This window comes from Melopsittacus undulatus, chromosome 9 (assembly GCF_012275295.1).
Source record: "Melopsittacus undulatus isolate bMelUnd1 chromosome 9, bMelUnd1.mat.Z, whole genome shotgun sequence".
In the NCBI taxonomy this organism is placed as follows: domain Eukaryota; kingdom Metazoa; phylum Chordata; class Aves; order Psittaciformes; family Psittaculidae; genus Melopsittacus; species Melopsittacus undulatus.
The window spans coordinates 17779909-17803507 of record NC_047535.1 but is presented as its reverse complement, the minus strand read 5'-3'; the positions used below and the strand labels follow the sequence as shown (position 1 = coordinate 17803507).

General features: G+C 37.4%; 1 protein-coding gene across 2 annotated transcripts in view; it reads right to left on the bottom strand.

The window, feature by feature from the left end:
• The window catches only part of THSD4 (thrombospondin type 1 domain containing 4), a 252659-nt gene that overhangs the window by 48655 nt on the left and 180405 nt on the right, over positions 1 to 23599 (bottom strand). For both annotated transcript variants that reach the window (XM_005145668.3, XM_013128196.3), the window contains one exon: positions 4937 to 5141. In XM_005145668.3, coding sequence (XP_005145725.2) covers positions 4937 to 5141 — 205 coding nt within the window. The remainder of the gene's footprint in view (positions 1 to 4936; positions 5142 to 23599) is intronic.

Here is a 23599-nt window from a genome sequence, read left to right as displayed (position 1 = left end):
TATCTGCTGCAGGGAATACTGAATCAAAATGGTTTTTAGAGAATCCTTTCACAGCTCTTTTAGCATCAGCCACTGTTGTTTTCTTTGACAAATTCCTTAAACCCATATTCGTGTTCAGGCAGACCAACATTCACGAGAATGCTATTAACATCTTGTGGACTTTAGCTGGGTTTTGTTTTGTTTTTTAAGTATTAATGTGTAACTCTTCTCTTAAACACAAATACTCTATTCTGGCATGTGCTAATAGAGGACACTAGAATACCAGAGTATCGTTTCACAGAAAGCAGGATAAATTGATTAGAGCCAAGGATCTTCCTATCTCATTTAGGCTGAAATAACTTAATCCCATCAAAACCAAAACTGAAATAGATAACATATTCCCTGAAGGAACTGTAAAAAAACTTTAGAATTAGCAATGAAATAAATTTCACTGTAAAACATCTTTGCATGACAAATAGTACCTGTATACTATTTGTAATGAACAGTATTGAGGTAAGGCACAAGATGTTAAGGGACTTGCCAAAATTCTAATGTATATACCTTCTGTTTCATATGATACCTCATCAACCTCCACTGCCAGCAATGGCAGTATGTCTGGTACCATTTGGAGAATGTTATGACTCCAGATTCAGAAAAGTGATCTAGAAACAAACTGTTGCTTGAATTACAGAACATCTCCAGATTCTTTCCAACTAGAGTAAGCTCATTACACATGGTAAATGTATTTCAAAACAGACATTTTCAACTATTGTATCTTTCACTCTTAGGGTAAATTTCAACTTTTACTATTGATATCCTTTCCCATCAGATTATCTTGCTTTTGAGGATACGGATAACAACCAGGTTCTTTGAATTAGGTTCTCAAGACCCAACATGCAAAAAACCACCTTTCAAATCACTTCAGATTTAAGTCATTTGGCTTAAAAATGTTGTCATTATCTCAAATCCCAATCCCAAAGATGTTCAAGTATTTATACTCAAAACCACATGTTTTTCAGCATAAGTGCTGTAACATACTGGTCCCACTTAAGATATTATGGCCCTAGTTAATTCAGTGGCAAGCTTCCCATTTCAGTGTATGAGAACTGGCCAGCTGATGATTACCATTGGGATAAAAAATATGTCTTTGTCTTTTTTCTGTACAAAAGCATGTGACAGAAGTGCTTTGCCAATGGAAAAGTCTGTCCAAGGTCAGCAGTTCTGTTGCCGAAAGGTCTAACACATCAGCCAGTAAGAAAATATTGCTGAAAACTACTTGGAGAAGTCATTCCATGAATAGCTCAAGACTGTACAGCCTATAGTCTTGTTTACATTTTTTAGAGTTGAAACCTGAATTGTAGTACTTAGCTTTTGCTTCTTACTATAAAGACATATACTGAATATACAGACCAACACATTATTAATGGTTAATAGCTATTATTTAGCAGTCTAAAACTGGACTGCTTTCTTTCCAAACACACACAAGAAAAAATACAAGATGTTTCCTGGGAATTTCTGATCTGTCTTATGGCTCCATTAGAGGTAGTTCAGCTTGGCTCCCTAAAAAACACCAGTTAATGTTACAGACCATTCTCAATTTGACTATTTTTCTTTATCAGATCAACACTCTTCCTAAAGATCTTCAAGAAATGGAAAACCTAAATGGAAAACACGCACATGGGCAGGAGGAAAGGCAGGGGAAAGAAAAGATTGTATTTGTGCCATATGAAATTCACTCATTCAAAAATAGAAAAACACCTAAAAAAAAAAAGGAAAACATAAGCAAAAGAAACCAAAACCAACATTGTTGAAGGTTTTTAAGGCATATAGAAGTGAAATAGTATAGGTCGCTAAATGCACAAGAAATTGATGGTTTTGTTGGCTTTGCAAAAAGTTAGTTATAAAGTTACATGAACAACTGGTTGAACCAACACCGAAATAGCCTAATCTAATGAATATTCTGATTACTCTGATAATGACATGTTCCAGAAACACTAAAAGCTTCATATACCACTGGCATGTTTTTTTAACAGAAGTGTCAAAGTAACAAGAGCTTATAAATTCTGTTCTGCACCCAAACTTGTGTGCAAAGAACAAAATCACACTACTTTTTACTAATTAGTAAACCTTAATAAGCTACCATCAGATTAAGCATCATAATTAGAAATATGCTTTTTATGATGGTCATAGGCTTTGCAGCAATGAGCAATTGATTACTACAAAAGCAGTATGGAGAAACATTCAAACGTTTGGATGACTTGATTGAGTTTGAAACTCTGAGTAAGAAATGTCACATTCTTGCCTGCTTTTTCTAACACTTCCTGATTTTACAGAGATATCTCCTTGTGAAAACACACTTTCCCGATTGCTTACTCTTGCTTGGTACTTTTGACAAAGCAGTGAAAAGGTGTGGAGATTTGTAAAAATTGTTTAGAGAAAACACATGAAACTCAAGACAGTCTCCTGAACAAACACAGGCAGGATAACTCAGATGCCCAGAAACATCTACTGTTACCTTCCAAAACAACTTTAGTGACCTCAAGCTGACTTACAATTTTGCGCAGAAGAAACCATAAGATGTGCAAAATCTCAGGAAAAGCAAAAGCAACTAGCTTACATTCCTTGCACCAAGACTGCTGTTTACAAGCAGCTCTGATGGCTACTGCTGGACTATGACAGAATAGGGACCTGAAACTTCCATTTTGCAAAGCACTCACCTACATGATTAAAGGAATGGCTGCTGGGTTGCTTTTGTTGTTGATGCTGCTGCTGCAACATAAGAATGAGTTTAAGGGATTTTTAAATTATTTTAAGTTCAAGACTTCTTTTGGCTTATAAATATAGGGAAAACAGTAAACACCAACTCTGAGTTTCCAAGCTTCCCAGTTCTGCTGCTGTTATGTGCTCTATAAAAATATGCATGTCTGAATACTGAGTGGTGTTTTATCAGTGAGAAATTTGTGAGCACCAATATGCAAAAAAAACACCTCCCACTTAACCATTACACCTGTGCAGCAAAGTGCTTGATAGACCTTTCTTTAGTTTCAGTTTTCTGCTCTGTTAGAACATGTTCATTTCTGTCCTGGTGTACGTGTACCTGCCTCAATAAACCAGAGAGACTGGAGCCCTTCTAGTTGGAACTACAACCTCAAGAATTCCTAACAGAGGATGGAGCTGACAAATTTAGCAGACTAAATCCATACCAACAGCTTTAAAATGTAACATATGAAGCTCAGGGGATAAAGAAATAAGTAGCAGCATGGGAAAGAGAAATGTTGCCACTTTCCCATACATGCCAACAGCCTGGTTATTTTTAAGCAAAAAATGCGTAAATGTCCTTTTCTGTCCTGCCCATTCCAAAACTGCCCAAGTGGTTCAGAACATTTTAATATGTTAAGGACATTTTTCTGCCAGCACTTTTCAGAGGTGGCAGAAAATTTTTCTGTAAATCTGACAGAAAAATTATATTCAACTCCACGATTTTATGTATTAGTAATGTGGCTACTTTCACTGTCCTGCCAAGTAAACTGTGTTCTCACCCATTTTCTATAGTATGTACAAGCATCTGTGAAAGCTCTTTAGACAGAATTACTGTTCTATTTTATCATCAAAAATTCAGTATTGTTGGATGCTGTATAAATTGTTCAAATGAAGAAATGAATGCTAGGGTACACAGGTCTATCTGAAGTATCAAAACCATACCTGGATGAAACCAAGACAAATTAGAACTGATAAGACCACACTGTAAGAGGTCCAGAACATTTGTTTTTCTTGGACTGTTTGAAGAGTCACTTTTTTAGTAAAATTATGGAACTCACATTACAGTTCAGACTGTTTCCCATAAACGTTTCAGTAGAACTAGTTACAGCTCTAGCAGGAATTAAGAACAAGAAAGCAGCAAAGAGAAGCAATTCAATAATGAGCACTTTCCTTCCTTATACATGAGCAGTAGTTGAGATGCTTACCAGCCAGAAATGACATAAAGCAGCTATTTAACAGGAGTACTGGGATTTGAAACAGTACAGCTACACATTACTAGCACTAACTACACTAAGGTAGCAAGAGAGGCCTCATGTAGCTCTGTTATTTATAAGACGGATCTAATGATAGACTGACAGTTAAAGAGAAAAGGGTGAGGGGCAGGTTTTACAAATCTTAACCAACTCTCCTCCCTCCAGTCCACTCAGCAGAACTAGCTCCAAAACAAAAGCACAAATGTAGGCACACTAAGGACTTTGTAACCTAGGAATATGAGAGGTTACAACACGGAATGTTAAAACATTAACATACACGTGGTTACAACTGTTGTGCTCAGAAATGCTCACAAAACACAGATTTGCAGAAATTCCACATGATCTCTAATTTGCAGCATGCTAGACAGATGTTAATACAAATATTTCAGGATTCTCTATGGTTTTGAATTAAGTACCTGCCTCAGAATAAACAACTGTACAAATAACCTTTCATTCTGCAGATACCACCTCAATATTGCATTAGCTCAATGCAATTTTGATACTTATACTTTAAAAGAACTTAAATTTTTAAGCAGTCAGAAGAGGCTCTTCTCCTCAAACAGCCTCAATACACGTTACATATAAGCATGCCACGTGGTTGGATTCTTGACTGCTCAGAGAAGGTTAATGATATGGGAAGTGTAAACACCAGAGTGGAACCAACTAACAGGAAACACCAAAGCCAAGTCAGATGGACAGGGAAATAGATGGTAACAGGTCTAGAGCAAGATCAAGCTTGTGCAAGATCAAGCCAGAATTATAAACTGCCAGTTAGTTCTGATCAAAATGCCTGTTTCGTGATTTATTTTCTTTCCTCTCCTCTGGAGATGTCAAGATGTTCTTGACATCTCTTTCACACTGCACAGAATGCTTTTCCTGGCATGACCTCCACCCAGTTACAGCAGCACAACAAAGAATGCTTTATTCACTGAGATGCAACTTACCCAAGTAGTTGTTGCTCTTTGACATCTCAGTAATGTTGATTTTAGTAGCTCCTTCAGGAATTTCCACTATCTTGTGGTAGCCAAGATTTGTTAGCGTGTGTTTGAAAACTCCAGACACAACCTTGCAAGCAGTGTTGTCCCCTCCACATATTCCACACTTGTCAATCACCTTGTCTGAACCCAGATAGTCGTCACAGCCAATGCTCTGCAAAATAAAGTAAGATTTCTTTTTCCAAGATCTTACAGCTGCAGACTTTGGACATAACAACTGAGAACAGTTTGACTTTCAGAGAACATTCAATCCTGAATTTTGTGATTTAGAATTTCAGCAGCTTCTTCCCTTGTTCTTCTGCATGGAAAAAGGCAATAAAAAACAGAGGGCACACAGACTTGGGGATTTCAAGCTAGCCAAAGGTTTTTTACAGCCTGTTACCAAAATACAAGAGCACACTGAAGAATACTAATGCACTGATCATTGCTGATTACACTATCCTCAGCTGAAAGAATCTCTTAACAACATAGTTCCTGTACCTGCTAGTGAGAAAAGAGGTGACGAGCTATGATTTTGTTATAATCCAAAATGGGTTTTCCATAAAACCGTAACTACTTTATATATAAATGCCCTTTTAATCTTCTCTCAAATTAAGCATTGAGCCTATTCTCACCAAAAGAGGTTTCTAGGAAATCTTTATACTGCATCTAGAAAGTTATAGAAGTGATCCTCCAGCTTAACGAGCAGAAAATCTTCAACCCACTCTGTAACAGCCACTTGGACAAGATATTGTAAAAAAAAATTTAAAAATAATTTAAATTAATGTCTATTAAAAGGTAGAAAAATGTTAAAGATTTGACACAAATCAGAAAAAAAAGTAATTCTATTTTATTGCATTTTAGAAGTGCACATACTGTAGAGACTTTTCTTTTACAGAAACATTTCTGTTTGTTGACCATGCTGGCTTGTATTTACAGACTTTGTATTTATGATCACAGAATCACAGAATCCCAAGGGTTGGAAGGGACCTCAAAAGATCATCTAGTCCAACCCCCCTGCAAGAGCAGGGTAACCTAGAGTACATCACACAGGAACTTGTCCTGGCAGGCCTTGAATATCTCCAATGTAGGAGGCTCCACAACCCCCCTGGGCAACCTGTTCCAGTGCTCTGTCACTCTTACAGTAAAGAAGTTCTTCCTGATGTTAACGTGGAACCTCCTATGCTCCAGTTTACACCCACTGCCCCTTGTCCTGTCACTGGACATCACTGAAAAAAACCTATCTCCATCATCCTGACACCCACCCTTTACATATTTGTAAACATTGATCAGGTCACCACTCAGTCTCCTCTTATCATCTACCTGTATTAACTGGCACATGCAAACCAGAACTTACTGTTCTCATTCAGGAAATAATGAAATATTAAATGAGCCAGTAGAACAGAAACTTATTATTGTATGAAATGCAGTGATTTGACAGAAAACATTCAAAATAAATGAAATTAATGCAGGTCTACCTGAATAAATCCAGGTCTACCAAAAAATTGTTTGCTCAAGCACAAAGATACTATTTCCAACATCTATGAGCACACTAAAGCTAAAAGTCAAGAAAGATGTCTACTGAGCTAGAAATACAGCAACAATTTAACAGAAGAAAAAGACAAGGTTCTTATCAGATAAAGGGAAGATTAGAGCCACTTAAAGTTTAAAGGTCCTGAAAGCATGAAAACAACAATTCTTCCATTCTTCTTGGTCATTCTACCACATGCTGGAGCCTTAACTTTCTAGCTAACCCCTGCTCTACATTGTTCATGGTTCTGCTGTTAAGAGTCATCTTTGACCTTCTTCACCCCCATTTTAATAAACAGTTTTCTATGGCTTTTATTGCCATGTCATATAACTTCTCCATACAGTCTGATGTTTTTACTCCCCAAACCTTGCAAACAGAAATCAGAGAAAGATGTTATCTTAATTCAACCAGTAATGAAATGGACACAACTGAATTTGCACATTACATATAGAGTGTTGCCCCAGGACACTTAACTCACTTAGCTGAGGTAGCCATTTGTACAACACATAGAAAAGCTTCCCAATAGCAGGGATACTAAATTAGACTTCTTCACTGACAACAAATATAACTATGTTTTTACAAAACCAGTGCTGCTGTATATCTTTCTAACAGTTCCATTAAAAACCAACTTATCAGCTCCTGTTTTATCACAACATACAAAGCACTTCATCAGCAAGCCAAGGAAGAGATTTGATGTCCTGGAATTTTTATACTGCTTATAGCCTAAGTATAGCCTGGGGATAAGTAGGAATTTGTGACTGCACGTGCACAAGCAGCTGGAATGGCTGGCAGCTAAACAGCATACAGACAAACTACATGGTGTTTACTTCAAGAATACAAGTTTAAATTTGAGTTGGCTAGAGGGGATGCTCCAGATCCTCAAGAGACACATTCAAGACAAGCAGCAGACACCTGAATATGACAGCACTATCTTTAAGTTACTAAAAAGCATAAAAGTAGCTACATATAATTAGAACCTTTGTGTTCCTCAGAATAAAAAATGGTTTTATTTGTGCAAAGCACAGAAATGCCTGAGTCAGGGCTTGTGGTTACAGGCATCACTGCACCTAGGCATTAGTGACAAGACATTCCCCCAAGCCCTGTAAAAACATGGCACAGCTGAACCACCTAGCACCATGAGATATCACAACACCATATCCCGCAGCAGAATACCAGAAACACAGAAAACCCCAGAATTTCTGACAAAGAAAACCCTACAGCCCACACATAGAAACATAGCTATCAAGGCACCCTCCAAACACCACAGCCCACCATCACTCACACCAAACACCCAACCAGTGATTGAGCTGTTCAAGAGCCACAAATTAAATCACACCCACGGTCATGGTCAGAAGGGGGTGAATGAGCAGCTGCCTTTTCAGATTGTTTTTAAATCTGAAAGAGTAAGATTGCTAGAACAACCTGCAGTCACACTGGAGGTCTGTGGGAGAACCCAAAATTCCTTCCAGACATAAATCCCAGACCATGTCTCCATTATAGCACTATTTTTACTTAGTTTCCTGTATCCAAACTTAAAGCTGCTATTGCTGTGTCCCTCCAAGAAAATTGTTTTGCATGCAGAATCAAGCTAGAAACTCTGCTGATGCAAAAACCAGAAAAAAGTCTCATTTTCCCTAGCACTGTAGGGCTAACATAGCTATGGGAATCTGAGACTTAATTTCTTTCTGGTTTGTGCATCAGCTGATTTATTGACTAAACTCCAATTATAGAACACTGGCCTGTAGAAATGACATTTCAATAGCAGCTTAACTACATTTCTAATGCTCTTCTAATAACTTGTATTTTCTGCCTCTTCGAACATACAATGAACAATATTTCCCTATTCTAACTTACAGACAAAACATTGACAAATATTTTCTAGGAAGTTCTCCTTCCAGTACTTTAAGTTCAGAATATGCTATATATATTTTAACTAAGTTCACTGACATCTTCAAGAATCTTTAGACCTGAAAGAGGCCTTCGGAGGAACAATCATCTAACATCCATAAAGCTTCTCCTCTTGGTGCTCTTCTTGATCCTGAGAACATATAATTGCATACATCTGGTATTATTCATTTTGACAGTATTTATGCTATAAGCAACACTTTCTCACTGCATTAGGGGTGTGTGTGTATGTGTGTGTGTGTGTGAGAATTGATCATCACCTCCCTGCTGTCACTGCTTGCTGATATACTACTGATTCAACAGTGGGTTTTTTTAGTTTTCTTTCATATGCTTCATTTCCAATGGATACAGAATATAGCCTGATCTAGTTACCATAGCTTAGTAATGTTTTTGAATATGTACATGGTCATTTGTGTTTACAGAGAATACTGTAAAGGGGAAGAAGACAAAGAGGAAAACTGAGAGCCCAGACACAAGATAATTTAAACTGCAGTTTCTTCTTTGTGAATGTCATCCTCCTAATATTTGCTCAACTGAATGTATTTGTGAAGCAAATACTGTTGGGTGCTTTCTGACTTTGGTTTATTTTAATTCCTCACCTTAAGACATTCACTTTTCCCAAACATACTATTTGTTTCGTTTGTGCATCTTGTTCAAGACAGACAACGCATTTATTCTCTTGTTAAATCTTCACTTTCATTTCTAGTTAACAGCATTTTGGTCTTAGAGATGCTGTAATTTTTTAAACAGACATTATTTGGAAAGCCCCCAAGAGAGGAAATCAGAATAAATTAATTCAACAACTGTATTTTGCAATGTCCACTATTCCATGATTCTACGAACATAAATTGCAAAGTTTTTATTGCATTAACACGGTTGAATTTTATTTGGTGGCTTTGGGATACATCAGCTTTTCCATTTTCTCACTCCTATAAGCAAATTCTGAGCACAAAGGTAAGTTCATTTATACAGAGAGCTCTGCTTTACATATAAGCTCAACACCGGAATGTTTTAATGCAGTGTACCTTTCTGACCTACTCAATGCAAGAGAACAGTATGCATTTGGTGAGGCTCTCATTTGCTGGCAGTCAGACTCTCATTCAGAATTGAAAAGCCTTTGGGCAGGAATGTAACAGAAATAAAAGCTCTTAAAAAACTGCATACAGGTAACATAGCATGAATTATTGACAATTAAAATTTACATGAGCTACTTCATGTCATTGCACAAATTACTGTTATTAAGCCACTTTCACAGAGGGACTTCTGGGGTTACAGCATAAAAGAGCTTGTCAAATTACCAGACACCTTTACTCCTAACATATTCCTTTGATTCGTGACTCAGGAGAAGTTACTGGACAACACAAGTCTGCTCCATTACATATTTAGCAAGTACTCTGCCCTCCACCTTTACAGGAATTCCTTGTTTTATCTCCTCAGTCTCTAAATGGATTCTTCTTTCTCATTCCCATTCAAAAAACATTCAGGGATGAAGTTAGTCACAGCATAAAGCTGCTCAGCAACAAAAGCTGGTGTTTGATTTTCTCACCAGCACTCAGTTACACTCAGTGTGTCCAATTCCTTCCTTTGAGTAGCCCAGACCTCATGATGTGACTCTAATGGACACTGGACCTCTTTTTTATGTTAGCTACCTTGTAGTGCAATCGTGGTAAAAAATGGTGTACTATCCCACATAAAATGTCTCACCTAGTAACCATGGTTAGACACAGCTGAGTGAATGAATACAGTGGGTCCATGAGCAAAGACTATGCAGGGAGCTTCGAAACTATTAGTAAGAATGTTTTCATCCGAATCTCTGCTCCTCTCCCCCCCCCCCCCCTTAATAAACATAGTATCTGTGCAGTAAGGGGTCAGATATTCCAAAATTTGCCCAACTATCTACTTCATGGAGAAACATTTGTATTACATCAGCTACTCTTGATCCAAATCCCACTGAAATCAGTGCAAAGGCTCCCTTAAAAATCAGCAGGAGTTGGGCCTAGGAATTAGCTCTAGTCTCCAGTGAAATGACATCTACAAAAGATACACGAGTAGGTATAATTTACTGTTCTTGATTCACCAGGAATGGCTTGCTGAAATCACAGTTTACCTCACTGCCCTTTATAAGCATGGAGGATTTTCAATTTAAAGTTGTGGGATTCATTGTACCATAAATGCAGCATGATTAATGTCTGTTCAGAGATCTTTCACCTCAGACAACAATCTGTGTCTCCATGAGGACTCCTCATCTGTATTAAGTCTTATTAAAGGTCTTGAACTTTTAAGGCATATAACATTAATTTTCTTGGTTGTTTTATGATTCTACATTTTAGTCATCAAACTTTGTCTTAAGTTGCATAAGCCTCAAGCCCACCAGGACAACTGCAAAATGATGAAAAAAAAAAAAAGGTAATGCTATCACCAGTAGCCTTTTATACTTGGTGGTAACAGATACCTTCATTTCTTATACTTTTGCCAATGGAAACAATAACTGCTGTTGTAGCCAAAATCAGAAGATTTGTTTTACCAATCCTAATTTACCCAACAGGTGTACCCACCTTAATGTCAAATTCACATCTGCAAACACTACAATTGACTTTTTAGCAATGCATTTAGTATGTAAACATTGCTGTCTGTAACACACAACGCTGGTGGTTTTTTTCCTGTCTGTGACAAAAGCTGCAAGCTAAAGCTGTAAATATTTGCCTTTCTAGTCTTACACATTAGTTTCCTCATTAAGATCTTGCCTTCAACGCTCTGAAGAACCATGCCAGCGTTGCTGTTTCAGAGGTTAGCTATGCTTTGCCCCAGTAAGTCTGAGAAGGTTTCACATGCACTTTTAGTGATGATGTCTGTTCCCTTTCTGTCATATATTCACAGAACTTGTTTGCAATTTCTCAAGCTAAAGTTTCACATATGCTGCCAAGGCCTAACTGACTCCTTTAATTTATTTGCAGCTTTCTCTCTCCTGCATAAACAGAACTGTCACTAACTACAGGATTTATCTCAGGAGTTTTTAGGAACTGATACAAGATCTAAATTAATTTAGCAAACATTACGCCCACCTTTCATAAAGTATGAAATCTGAACACAAGCCTTGCTGCTTTATTGATCTCTCATTCATCCATCTAATATCCATTTGGGTAAGGCAACATCTAGATGTACACCTGTAATCCAGTTTACCCTTTCAACAAAGAAACTTATGAGGAATTAATTTTATTACATTCTTTAGATTTGGAGACCCATTCTGAAACAATTCCTTTTCCACTGATCCCACAAAAAAAGCAGCAGGTCTTGTTGGTCCCCAGTATAGCACAAAAATACTGGTGTCATTTAACACACAGCCTAGAACACAACTGTAGAAGCTAAGAAAAACTGTCAGTGAGAATGGGAAAAACTGAGGAATCATGTCCATCACTGAGACTCAATTCCACTGCAACTGAAAACAGGAAAATTGGGCAAATAACTAGGTTGAATAAGGTCTTGGGAAACTGAACATAAGAGACAACTTATCAGAGAAGCAGACAGTGAAACCAGAAGATTTTTTAGCTCATTTTAGGTTTGCAGTTCTGTGCCTGAGGCTGCTTAAGTTCATTTCTAGAGAAATCAGTATCAGTCTAATACAAATTGGGTAACATAAGTTTGGTAAATCAACCCACATTGCATGATGAGAGAAATGTAATGATCACATCATGAAAGCAACCTTTCAAAAAGGGCTTGAGCCAGGAAAGCAGATTAGTTCTTTTTCCTGCTTCCTAAACACAATGTGAGCACCTCTGAGAGATAAATGCTGCAGCTGTATCTGGTAGTCAGAGCAGGACCGGCTAGAAATTCTGGTGTTGCACTCCATTGGAAGGTTTCTAGACACAGTACTACCAGAGCTTAGCAGCTGAAGGATAAATGCTCCTTAGCCTGGTTCTCAGGCTCTGAACTAGACAGAGCCGAGTTTTGTTTATTCCCTGTTTCAGATCTTGTGTACTTCTCTTGGGAGGTTAGCTGCCCAGGCTCAAGGCTAACTTTCATAATACAGCCATCCAGCCTCGAACCACAGAGCTGAGATGCCTCCTTCCCTCCTTTTTACCAGGAGGTGATTCTAAGATCAGGGTTTCATGACTGGTCTCTTTGAGCTAAGCTGCAGATACACCTGTGCCAGATCTCGTACCACCCTGATACTGACTCTGGTCCTGACCTGTGATTTAGAGAAGTCTCCAGGAACTCACCAACAAAGTTTAAAGGTGACAAGCAGGTATTATTTATTGCGGTGCCAGGAGACACAAGGGATAGCTCCTCCAAGCATGTCTGATCCAAGCATCAACCAAGCTGTGATTATATTGTCCTTAAACATACATACTCATTAGAATACATATATTACATCATGCTTTTTAGAGAATGCCTCCTGGATGCATACAAAAATGTGGTAGTGGGCTTTCAGAACCCCGGTGGTTATTTCTCCACCACTTTGTTTTATGATAGTTGTCATATCAGTAACCGCCAGATGGTTCTGGCAAAGCTTATCTTAGTAATTTCCTTTTCTCTATAGTTGCTAACAAAGCCTAACATCCTTGAGGTTACTCATTTACAACCATATTCTTCAATCAACCCCATTCTTCACCTGCTGGCTTCATTTTCTGGGTTGATGTAGGTATTTACCTTGATGGACTACTGGCTGAGTTGAAACCATCACCAAACTGGTGATACTTATAAGGCCACTCTCTGACTAGTTTGCTGTGATTTTCAGCTCCAGGTTCACCTTCTCTTACAGATCAGTATGTCCTTCTTGCTCCTGACACTGTAGATGAGACTGACAAAAATCAGGGTTTTTTTTTCCCCCATCTGTCAAAACTATCCCATACTCAAAGTTCCAGTCAAAGGAAAAAGAGATCTCCTGCTTTGAGCAATGCAGCTTGCTTGTTGGATAGAATACAGAAACCTCCCAAAAGCAGATTAATATTGCTAAAACACTCTGACTCAAAATAAACAGAAAAAGCACAAATTCATTTTTTCCCCTAATCAGAGGGGACTCACACTGCTCCTGCACACCACTACATTCTTTTTAAAGTTAAGGGGAAACACTTCTTTCTTTCTCAACTAGGAACATTTAAAAAAATATGACAAAAATTATATTTGAAAGGTTTTAAATTACTAACAAAAGGTGGTATTATTCAACACTACTGAAACAAACACTTGGAGGGAATGTGAAGAGAACCTAGAGCTCTACTAGCTAAGGAAAAAGGAAACTTACCAATTAGAAGACCTGGTTTTACTAAGAGCTATACATTGCAGAAAGTTCCACATATCATGTAAAAATTGCTATTTGAATCAGATCTGTGATGCACACAAGTGCAGCATTCAGGATCTGAGAGTGATCAACAAAGATATTTCAGGAAGAACTGCAAAAGTCATGAAGGAGTAAAAATCTGGAGTAAGACTAGTAGAGTTTGGCTTTACTCACAGCCATTGAAGCCAATGATAATATGTTCTTTGACTTAAGAGGTTTCTTACAGAATATTCCTATACTAATTAAGAAGGAAACATGTCAGAAGATCACGTAACAATATGGGAAAATACAATAAATAAAAATCCTCCAAAGAAATAAGTAATTTCTATCACAGAATTTGAAATCATATTTTGCTATCCTACCTCACCAACTTGTGTCCTCTGATGAGATACAAGATTAATGATGTTGTCCACAAGGTGGCACCTAAAATCCTCATAAAATCAAAATGAAGACAGTCCATAAAAAAAAAAAAAAAAAAAAAAAAATTCCAGCCCTCGGAGCATCTTCATAGTCCAGCTACATCTCTGTTAGTTTTATGAGATACAATCATTTAGAATAGGCAGTGAACTTGATTAGAACTGGCTAGATGTAGATATCTACAGTTACAGCTTCCAGAATTAAGGTTTGATTTAAGCTATTAAAGCCATGCCATCTTTCAACTAAAACAAACATAGAGTGAAGATCCTTTTATTCTTTCGATACCAGTTTTTTTTTTCTAAACAAAGCCTTGATCATCTTCTTTCAGAGCCAACTTTGTATCATGGACATCTCATTAATGAAAAAAATACTTTAAAACAATAAACTCAAGATTTTAAACAGAATGGTAAGAAACAACAAGGATGTCTGGCAAGAGCAGCCCATTGCTCATTTTCTCCAGATGAATATTTATGCTTAGTAACTCCTACTTCTTTTAGAGCTAAGAAACACTGAAAAAATAAGTTTGGGATTCTTTTCCTTAAGTAATGGCTATGTATGTAAATAGCTTAGCAAGAAATTTATAACCTTTAACCTATGCCCTTTTATACCACTAGTACTATTTTTCTATTTGCTCAGAACTCCAACTTCCAACAGTTCTTATTAATAGAAACTCAGTTGCTTTATTTAATTTTATACAGAAGATCTATACCCCTCTCTTCATTTGCATATGCAACATTAACATTAGTGCATTCTGCTTCTATTAGCTCAAATTCACAGCAAGTAGTGAATATACCTTTACAAACCCCAAACACACACAAGTTCAAAGTAGTAAGTCAGAAAATGAAACAAGAGGCAGTAAGGTTAGTTAATGAAAAAGCAAACCCAGACATTAGAATATGTATATGACAGAATTTCAAGCCCTGCTTGAGGACTATTTCTAACCTCCTAAATTTCTCACTGTGATTTAAACTAGTTGATGCACAATACTTAGGAGAGAATATTAAAAAAGCAATTTTGGCATACAAATGATGATAATCTTTTTCTCAGATCAGGCACTCCAATCCAGGTAAAAACTGTAGGACAAAATTTAATGTAAACATTAATAAAATCACATCTTAAAAGGATTACACACCATTATGGGTCAAGTATGACAAAATGGTGCAGCTCTAATCTATGGGGTTCTTTGGCAATTGGTATCAATTTATCCACAAAGCCATTTATAATACTGGACTGGAGGAGCTGAGTAAGTCATCAAACACTTGCAGTATTCCTTTAGTTAACATTCTAAGCTTCCCCTTTACAACTTGCACAAGGAAGCTGGGATAAAGAAGGTATCTTTATAAAAGTCCCCAGTTTTCTAATTTCATTCAACTAGAACTCATAGACATGCCACTCATTTAATCCTTTCTCTCTAGGCAGGAGGTACACTAGATTAGTAACAAGAATCACAGAATCACAGAACCCCAAGGGTTGGAAGGGACCTCAAAAGATCATCTAGTCCAGCCCCCCTGCAAGAGCAGGGTAACCTAGAGTACATCACACAGGAACTTGTCCAGGCGGGCCTTGAATATCTCCAACTTAGGAGACTCCATAACCCCCCTGGGCAACCTGTTCCAGTGCTCTGTCACTCTTACAGTAAAGAAGTTCTTCCTGATGTTAACGTGGAACCTCCTATGCTCCAGTAAAGCATCTATTTCTTTGGCATCTGAAAGTTTTGGCTCCTCATCTTTTTAAATTACAGTTTGCACTACTTACATTACTTTTCCAGATAGCCAATTTCTGATACCTCCACCAAAACTCTTGTTTTTAGTCTTTGTTACATCTCTCTCCTCTCCACTAAGGAGGACCCTCCTTCCTCCCCCCCACATCTAAGCAAGACCGCCTAGAGATTGTCTGGACGGCTCTCCTCAACATGTGAAGAAGCTGAGAATTAACCAATACTGGTAAACCTCTGACCTTCACATATAAATTTACAGATTTAACTCCTACAGATAGATGAAGATTATTCCTTTCATGGCTATCTGTCTGTGACAGTATTAAATGAGACACCAATTAAGTTTTTATGACTGCTAGGGAGAAATAGCTAGCACATGCCAGTACATCCCCTCTCCTGGTGGGTTTCCCACCCAGATGTACACCTCATTTACTGATTTGTAAATGAGAAGAATGCTACAGATTTCCAGGAACTGTTTTCAGCTTTGTGGATTCCCGAAGGAGCCAAAATGTATGTGTTTCACAGCATTCTGATAAAACAGCAAGCAAACTACATCACACAGCCAGCTTTTAAAGCATTTTACTGTATGAGGTACTTTACGTGTACAAACAAAAGCCCCAGGTTCAACTGTGCACATACTTCAGTGGAAACAAAATAAGCAGGGTGCTCAACAGAAAGGAGCCATGCCTGTATTTGTAGGGCAATAGAGACCTTCAGAAAACTTCCAAAGGCAGAGCACAACAAAGACACTACAGCCTCCTTGTCTTCCTTCAATGTCTCGCATGTTTCCAAGGTTGCAGCCTAACTCTCATTTGCTCTACAAATCAAAGGAGAAATGTTGAGAATTTACATTCAACCACAGGATAACAAACAACATTCTAATGGCTCTCACTTGATTTGTGGTTAGCTATAACCATAATTTTTACCCAAACATTTGATCCTACTTTGGCTTTCAAATATTTCCTGCTGTCCACAGACCTAATGTTCACAAATCTTTGATGCTATTTACAGCCCTTCACAAAGAGATTGTGGTCACATCCAGATGCCGCCCACTTAATTAATCACAGATTTCCTACCTGCACAATAGCTGTTTTCATTACCTATCAGTGCTTTATGTTGAACTCCATTCTTTCTGATAAATTTCAGACAGCAAGAAGAAACAAACTAGTTGCTTTTGACAACCTTAGGTATCCAAATGACATTTACAATATCTAGATATGCACCAGTTTAATGAAAAAAGCTACTCACATCAAGACTTATAAAGACTCTTTCACTAAGACATTCAATAGTCTCTTGCTGGCTAGGGAATTACTTGAGAGAAGAAAGGTTTTATTCTTGTTACAATGGCAAAAGTAAAGCCATCCAGGAAAAGTAATCATGTGAAAAGATGGTCTTAAAGATATCAACTAGTAACAGCTAATAAAAAAGGATTAAAAATATAAAAGAATGCACCTCACACTGATGCAAGACAACAAAAACTTTCCTTAGTTTTTGTTCTAAGGAAAGATACTATAAATGGGACTTCAACCTCCCCCCATATACAGAATCAATTTAAGGTGCATGAAATCAAGCTGATCACCAGCAATATCACAGCAACAAAGAGCTGAAACCAAAATAGCCAACCATTGCTGGCTATCACCTTGTCAAAGTAAAGACAGGTTGAGACCTCTACTCAACAAACAGCCTACTAAAAAAGTTTTGCACTCAAGTGTTTTGAAGTTGCCATGTTAGTGGCATTTAAGAGTGAAACAGATTAGTTGACTGTACACAATTCAGTCAACAGCACTCATATCTGCCTGGGTTAGAAGAAATCTGTCTTGACCATTCAAAGAGCCTCTACACATGGAATCCAACCACAAGCACATGACCCTAACAGAGAAGCTAGCTCACCATGCCTGGACCCTAGGGTCAGTCTGCTCACATGTGTATCTGCCGCTAGAGCACTTAGGGGCACATATAGGGTCCAGGGGCTCACATTCAATAAGGAGGAGAATACTGTGATAGAAAAAAAACCCTGAAATTGAAAGTTTTATTATATTTTTTTTCACCTAAACATTACATCTGCAACCGGAAGCTTCATGTCCAAAAAAGTTTTAATGCTCAGGAGGTACCACAGGTTCAAACTGTACGTGCATCTCTAGAATGAACTAATTGCTCTTTCCCTTCAGAAAACAAAACCACGAGAAGAGTAAAGTCGCTTTAGTCTGAGACCAGACTAAATTTAATCTGAAATAAAGATTCCAAAGCACATATAATGAAGTACTCACATCTGCTTGAATATACTGATCTGCTGCAAGTGTGTCAAATTACTTGATATTGCAGCAAGAGCAAACAAACTTTATGCTTCTATAACAACCCATGTGGGAAAGCAGAAAACTATTATATCTACAGTCAGATACCAGCTCTACACTATACAGTTCTTGAAAAAAGGTATCCTATTTCTCAGAATCCCTACACAAGGACTTAGTTTATATTTATTATGTGGATCACAAGGCTAAGGCCTTCAAAAATGCAGACACAGCTTAGATGTACAGATGTACTAATTCAGTAAAACTGCAGTCTGAAGATTCATGAAAGAGTTCTTAAAACCTAGCCTAAATTGACCTTGTTGGCAATGACAAGAAACAGTTAAATAAAATAATACAATATATGCCATTGATGTTAACTCTGTGCTGTTTTAAAACACCTCTTACCTAAGTGGCTAAAGCTAATGCATGTCAGCACCACACGATCACATCTCAGTATTACTGTTGGAAAGCAGTACTATGTGCATCTCAGGATTAAATGAAAGATCTTCACAATTCTCTTCAAGAGCTTGATACTTCAGAAAACAAGTGTATCACAATATAAACCATCCAAAGATATGGCTGCTTCCCCAGTGTAACATTATCTACTCCTTGCTGGCCTTGAAAGATTGCATTTTAAGTTTTCTCCTGAACTCTTACAGTACCTACCATTATTACATTCTGATTCATGAATGTCACAGAGAGTGTAAACAAACAATAATAATATTTGAAGACAACATCTGGAAGATAGCTGAAGAACACAGTCACAGTTATGGCTTCAGTTTACAATAACCTCCTGAGCACATGTAAGCAAACATTTCCCTCCACCCACACAGCAGTGAGAGTCTCTACTTCCACAGCAAGGATTTAATTGTTTGAAGAAATGTTCTGTGGTGTGATGACCTCTACAATGATGCTTTTATCCTGCTATGTAGGAACAGGATACAGAAAAATGGACGGGTAGATTTTTTATTTGAATGACAGAAAATACAACCTGTGCTTTTTGAAAAAACAGAAGTGGCAGAATAGCCAGACTACAATGCAGACATCTCCAATGTCACCACAAGCAGTGGAATCTCTATTCAATACCATTCTATCTTCTCCATCCTTGAAGCTGAACACCTATATAGTATAATCCCAGTTAAAATCCATTTAAACAACATGGGTGACTATGTACAAGTAGAAATGCTTTCTCTTTTTGAAGAAACTATAAGCTACAAGGAGCTGTAACTGAGATACTTGAAATCTCTCAAAATTACAGGTTTGAGTTTTTTACTTTCTCATAAACAAGAAATAGATTTCACCTTTGCAAAGCTCTATATCAGCTTGCAGTCCTGAAATACTAAAATTCTGCCTGTCCTACAGAAAATAACAACCCTTAAAGGTGGGTGTTTATTGCAAATCCCCTGTAACACAAGTGGAATCTCAATGTCCTGCAGCTCTTGCTGACCAGAATTTAGGAAAGGAGGCAGTGCACACTAGCTCTGTCACATAAGTTAAGTAGGAAGCCCATTTAACATTCAGTCATCTGGATTTCTGACTGTGCATCAGTGGTGTAGGGGACAGAGATCATAGAATCAACTAGGTTGAAAAGGACCTTTAAGACCATCAAATTCAACCTTTATACCAGGACTGCCAAGACCGCCACTTACCCATGTCACTAAGGGCTACATCCGCACGGTTTCTGAACTCTTCCAAGGATGGTGATTCCACCACTTCTCTGGGAAGTCTGTTCCAATACCTGACACAGCTTGAAGCCATTACCTCTTTTCCTAACACTTGTTACTTGGGAAAAGAGACCAGCCACCTCCTCTCTGCATCCTCCTTTGAGGTAGTTGTAGAGAGCAATAAGGTCCCCCTGAGCCTTCTTTTCTCCAAAAGGGAGAAGACCACAAGAACTGAGTATGTAATGGCATAAAAAAGCCACTTCCAACTATTTCTGGGTTTAAAAGGGCTTATTACAAATAGCTTCTTCAGTATAGTAAAACACTGTTTCAAATACAACTGGTTTGTACTGCCATGGGAAGCTTCCTCTCCTACATGATATACACCTACTTGTGAAAAATTATTTCCTGTAATGAACTGCCTTTTTACAACACGGTTTTGTTCTAACAGACATGGAATGAAAAGTAGCAGCATACCATCCCTACTTGTAAAGCTCACATTTAAAGATGACAGAACACATTTCTGAAAAAAAGAATTAACTAAAACTATCCATCTTTCTATACTGATGAATTTTATTTATATAAAAATAATAGTAATGTGGAATACTGTAAGTTTAGGACAAAACACAGCCCTCCTTTTCACTTGTTTTAATAGCCTGGTTATATGAGACTAATCAGTTTACATCATTACACATTTTTTCATACTCAAACACTACCAATGAAACTGGTAATTGGTAATGAAATTGGTGTTTTGAGTGACATTTCTGCAGCCAGAAACCAGTGAATTTGGTTCTTCTTAAAGTATCTGTTCTCCACTTTGATACAGTCCAGTTCTTAGGATGCTAATTTTCCTAAAACTCGGGAGTTGTATACCAAAATCTGTTCCTAAACTTCTTTAGCCAACAGTGAAGCAGTTTCTCGCAGAAAACAGAAACTTAAGAATGGTCTTTCTAAACATAATGATATTGAACATGCCATGTTCTTTTCTCAGTTACCTTTGTATATGACTTCATAGGGGTTGGCACAGAGGTTAGATTTAGAAGCTTGTATTAGAAAAGAATTATTCTTGAAACTTGTGGATTTTTTTAAAGCTGCTACTTAACTAAGCTGTTCTAAGCATCCCAAAGTAAGACATGAAAATGTAAGAAATACAAGAAATCACTGTGAGGAGACCTCTATATCACCACAAGTCTAAAATAACTACCTCCAAAGCATGGAACATCTAAATTTGAAGACAGACAGGCAACTGTTCTGGACAAGCAACAAGTATGCTGGACAATACAGATTACATACAAATTTTCCACAGCTGTTACTATGTTCTTCCACAGCCTTAACCAAGTGAGGCAAAGTAGACTGCTCTCCTAACACTATCTCCTTCCCTTGCTGGGGTAACTCAAGGGCTGGGAAACATAACCACTATTTCATTTACCAGTTGGACACAGGGAAGAAAATTCCCTCCTGTCAGCTTGTAGAAAGCAATCACAGAAGGGCCTGATTTGAACAGGACTCTCCTTAATAATGCAAGAGAAAATAATTTACAGTTAAGCAAAGTTCAGGTCTTAATTGTGGTTTGCTTGGTCTATTTTTTTACTTGTCACCACCCCAGTTTTATTTTCAAAACAAAATAAAACCTGACAGCCAAATTAGACATGGTGCAATAAAGTACAGTTTATTAACTCATGCACATACATAGATAGGCTCATCATTCCAGGATGCCATTTGTTATGAAGGAAATTAACTAGTCCTTGCTCCCTGAACTATACAAATATAGAGTAGTATTAATTCTAGAAGATACTGTGAATGGTTTCCACTGAGCATATGGCATAGAACTGGAATTATTTATACTAACAACAGTCACTTTCAATACACAGTTTTTGATTCTCTTCAAAATTTTTCAATGTTTTCTTATATTCTAGCACAGGCTCAAGATACGGTCAGGTATGAGCAAAAAGCTGTATCTTGACTTATTTCAATGCTGCAAACTTTCAAGTATTTTTATTTCTGTTAATCAGAAAGAAAATGTGCAAAATATCAGTGATAAGGCCCCTGAGTAATGGAAAACCCTTATTTCTTTGACTGGCATATAAATAAGGAAAACAAAAAGCACGCCTAATGCCTGCCTCAGAAGAGTTATATTCAACTTCACCACTGTGTCAATAATTACTTCATCCTTAACTTGCACTAGAAATTTCTCTCAGTATTTTCTTGCTAATATAAAGATATTCAGCTTAGCAAAAAAGCTCAAGTATTAAGACCTTCAAAAATATCACTTCAGTGAGTGATCAGTTCCTTTGAATCATAAGACTAAATGATCCAAACTCTTCAGCTATAGTACAAGAGCACAGAAACATAAGCCAAGTCAGACCAAAGATCTATTATTCAAAGGCATCAACAATGGATGTATAGAGTTCTTAAAACATGGAAAAATACATGCTAGTTTCACTGTGTGTTTTTCCAGGCTACATTTTTTATTTGAGGTACAAAGACTTCCTAAATCAGATATAATGTCTTTTGTATCATCTAGTAGTCCTTCACTGAATAAGCTTAGCTTCCTTCCTAAATTTTACCAGCCTGAATTCCTAAGTCTGCAATTTCCACTGTTTAATGACTTGCAGGTCTTGCACTGTACAAGGAAGACAATGCCAATCATTTCCTCCTCACATTCCCCATGAACTCTCAAGTTTTATGGACTTCCCTCAATAACTCTCACGCAAGTTACCTTTTTTCCAGACTGCAATATTTAGCCTCTTGAACTGCTCCTCATGCTATTCCATTCCCTTGTCATCTCTGTTAGCTTAACTACACTTACTGCAGATCTAACCAGTCCTAGGGATGTGGGGAGGCACACACGACTGAAATGCACATGCACCACATGTCTATCTGTCTATATATATACACACAACCACACACAGAACAAACTATTCTGTTTCCCATTGCTTTCCCAAGTCCTAACTTTTGATTTGCCTTCTTTACTATTTTACAGTGAGCTGACATTTTCAGAAGTGTGTTTTTTTTTCTGAATGGCAAAGTAGCTTATACTATCATTATGGATTTTATTAATTGGAGCTATCTTCTGTGCATGACTTGCTTTTAACTGTGCTGAACAATACATGCCTAAGCCAAGGGACCTTCATGAAAATCAGCATTTTTTTCCATTAAGAAATCTTAGAACCATATATTCAGATGCTTGGGGTTTAGCTCTTAACCAGTTATCAGTTATCTATGGTATTATCTATCTTCTTACCCCATCACAAATTAATTTTAAGGACCTTTACTGAGGGAACTTGCATAAAAGTTGTGGAAAACAAGATCCTCCTTGTCCTGATATGTCGATATACAATTCTATGATACCCTTCAAAGAGCTTCAACAGATTGGGTGAGCTTGATTCTCCTTTAAAAAACAAAGCAAACAGCTATATTCATTACAGACAAAGTGAGATTCTAGAGTACAGGGTCATATGAAGTGCAAATTATTACATAATATTTATTTATAAGAGGGTTACTAACACGTGAAAACATTTTCTAAACATTACAGAGAATATGGAAAATTCATATTTAAATTGGAATTCAAAGATCCCCCCTCTCAGTCAGTTATGTTCATTTCAACAGACTGACTCTCTTGCTCTTCCAATCTCATTTTTGACTGTATATCTTGCTTTAGTGCTTATGCAGAAAGCTGTTACACCTAATAGTTTTTAAAAGTCTAATTGGTTTTAAGATTTTTTTTAGAAATGTACATTTCTCAGAAGTTCAACCTTTTTTTTAAGTACCATTATAAGCTGGTCGCACACAAAGCCAGTGTGCGAGAAACACATTCACAGTGTTTTCTCAGGGTGGAACTC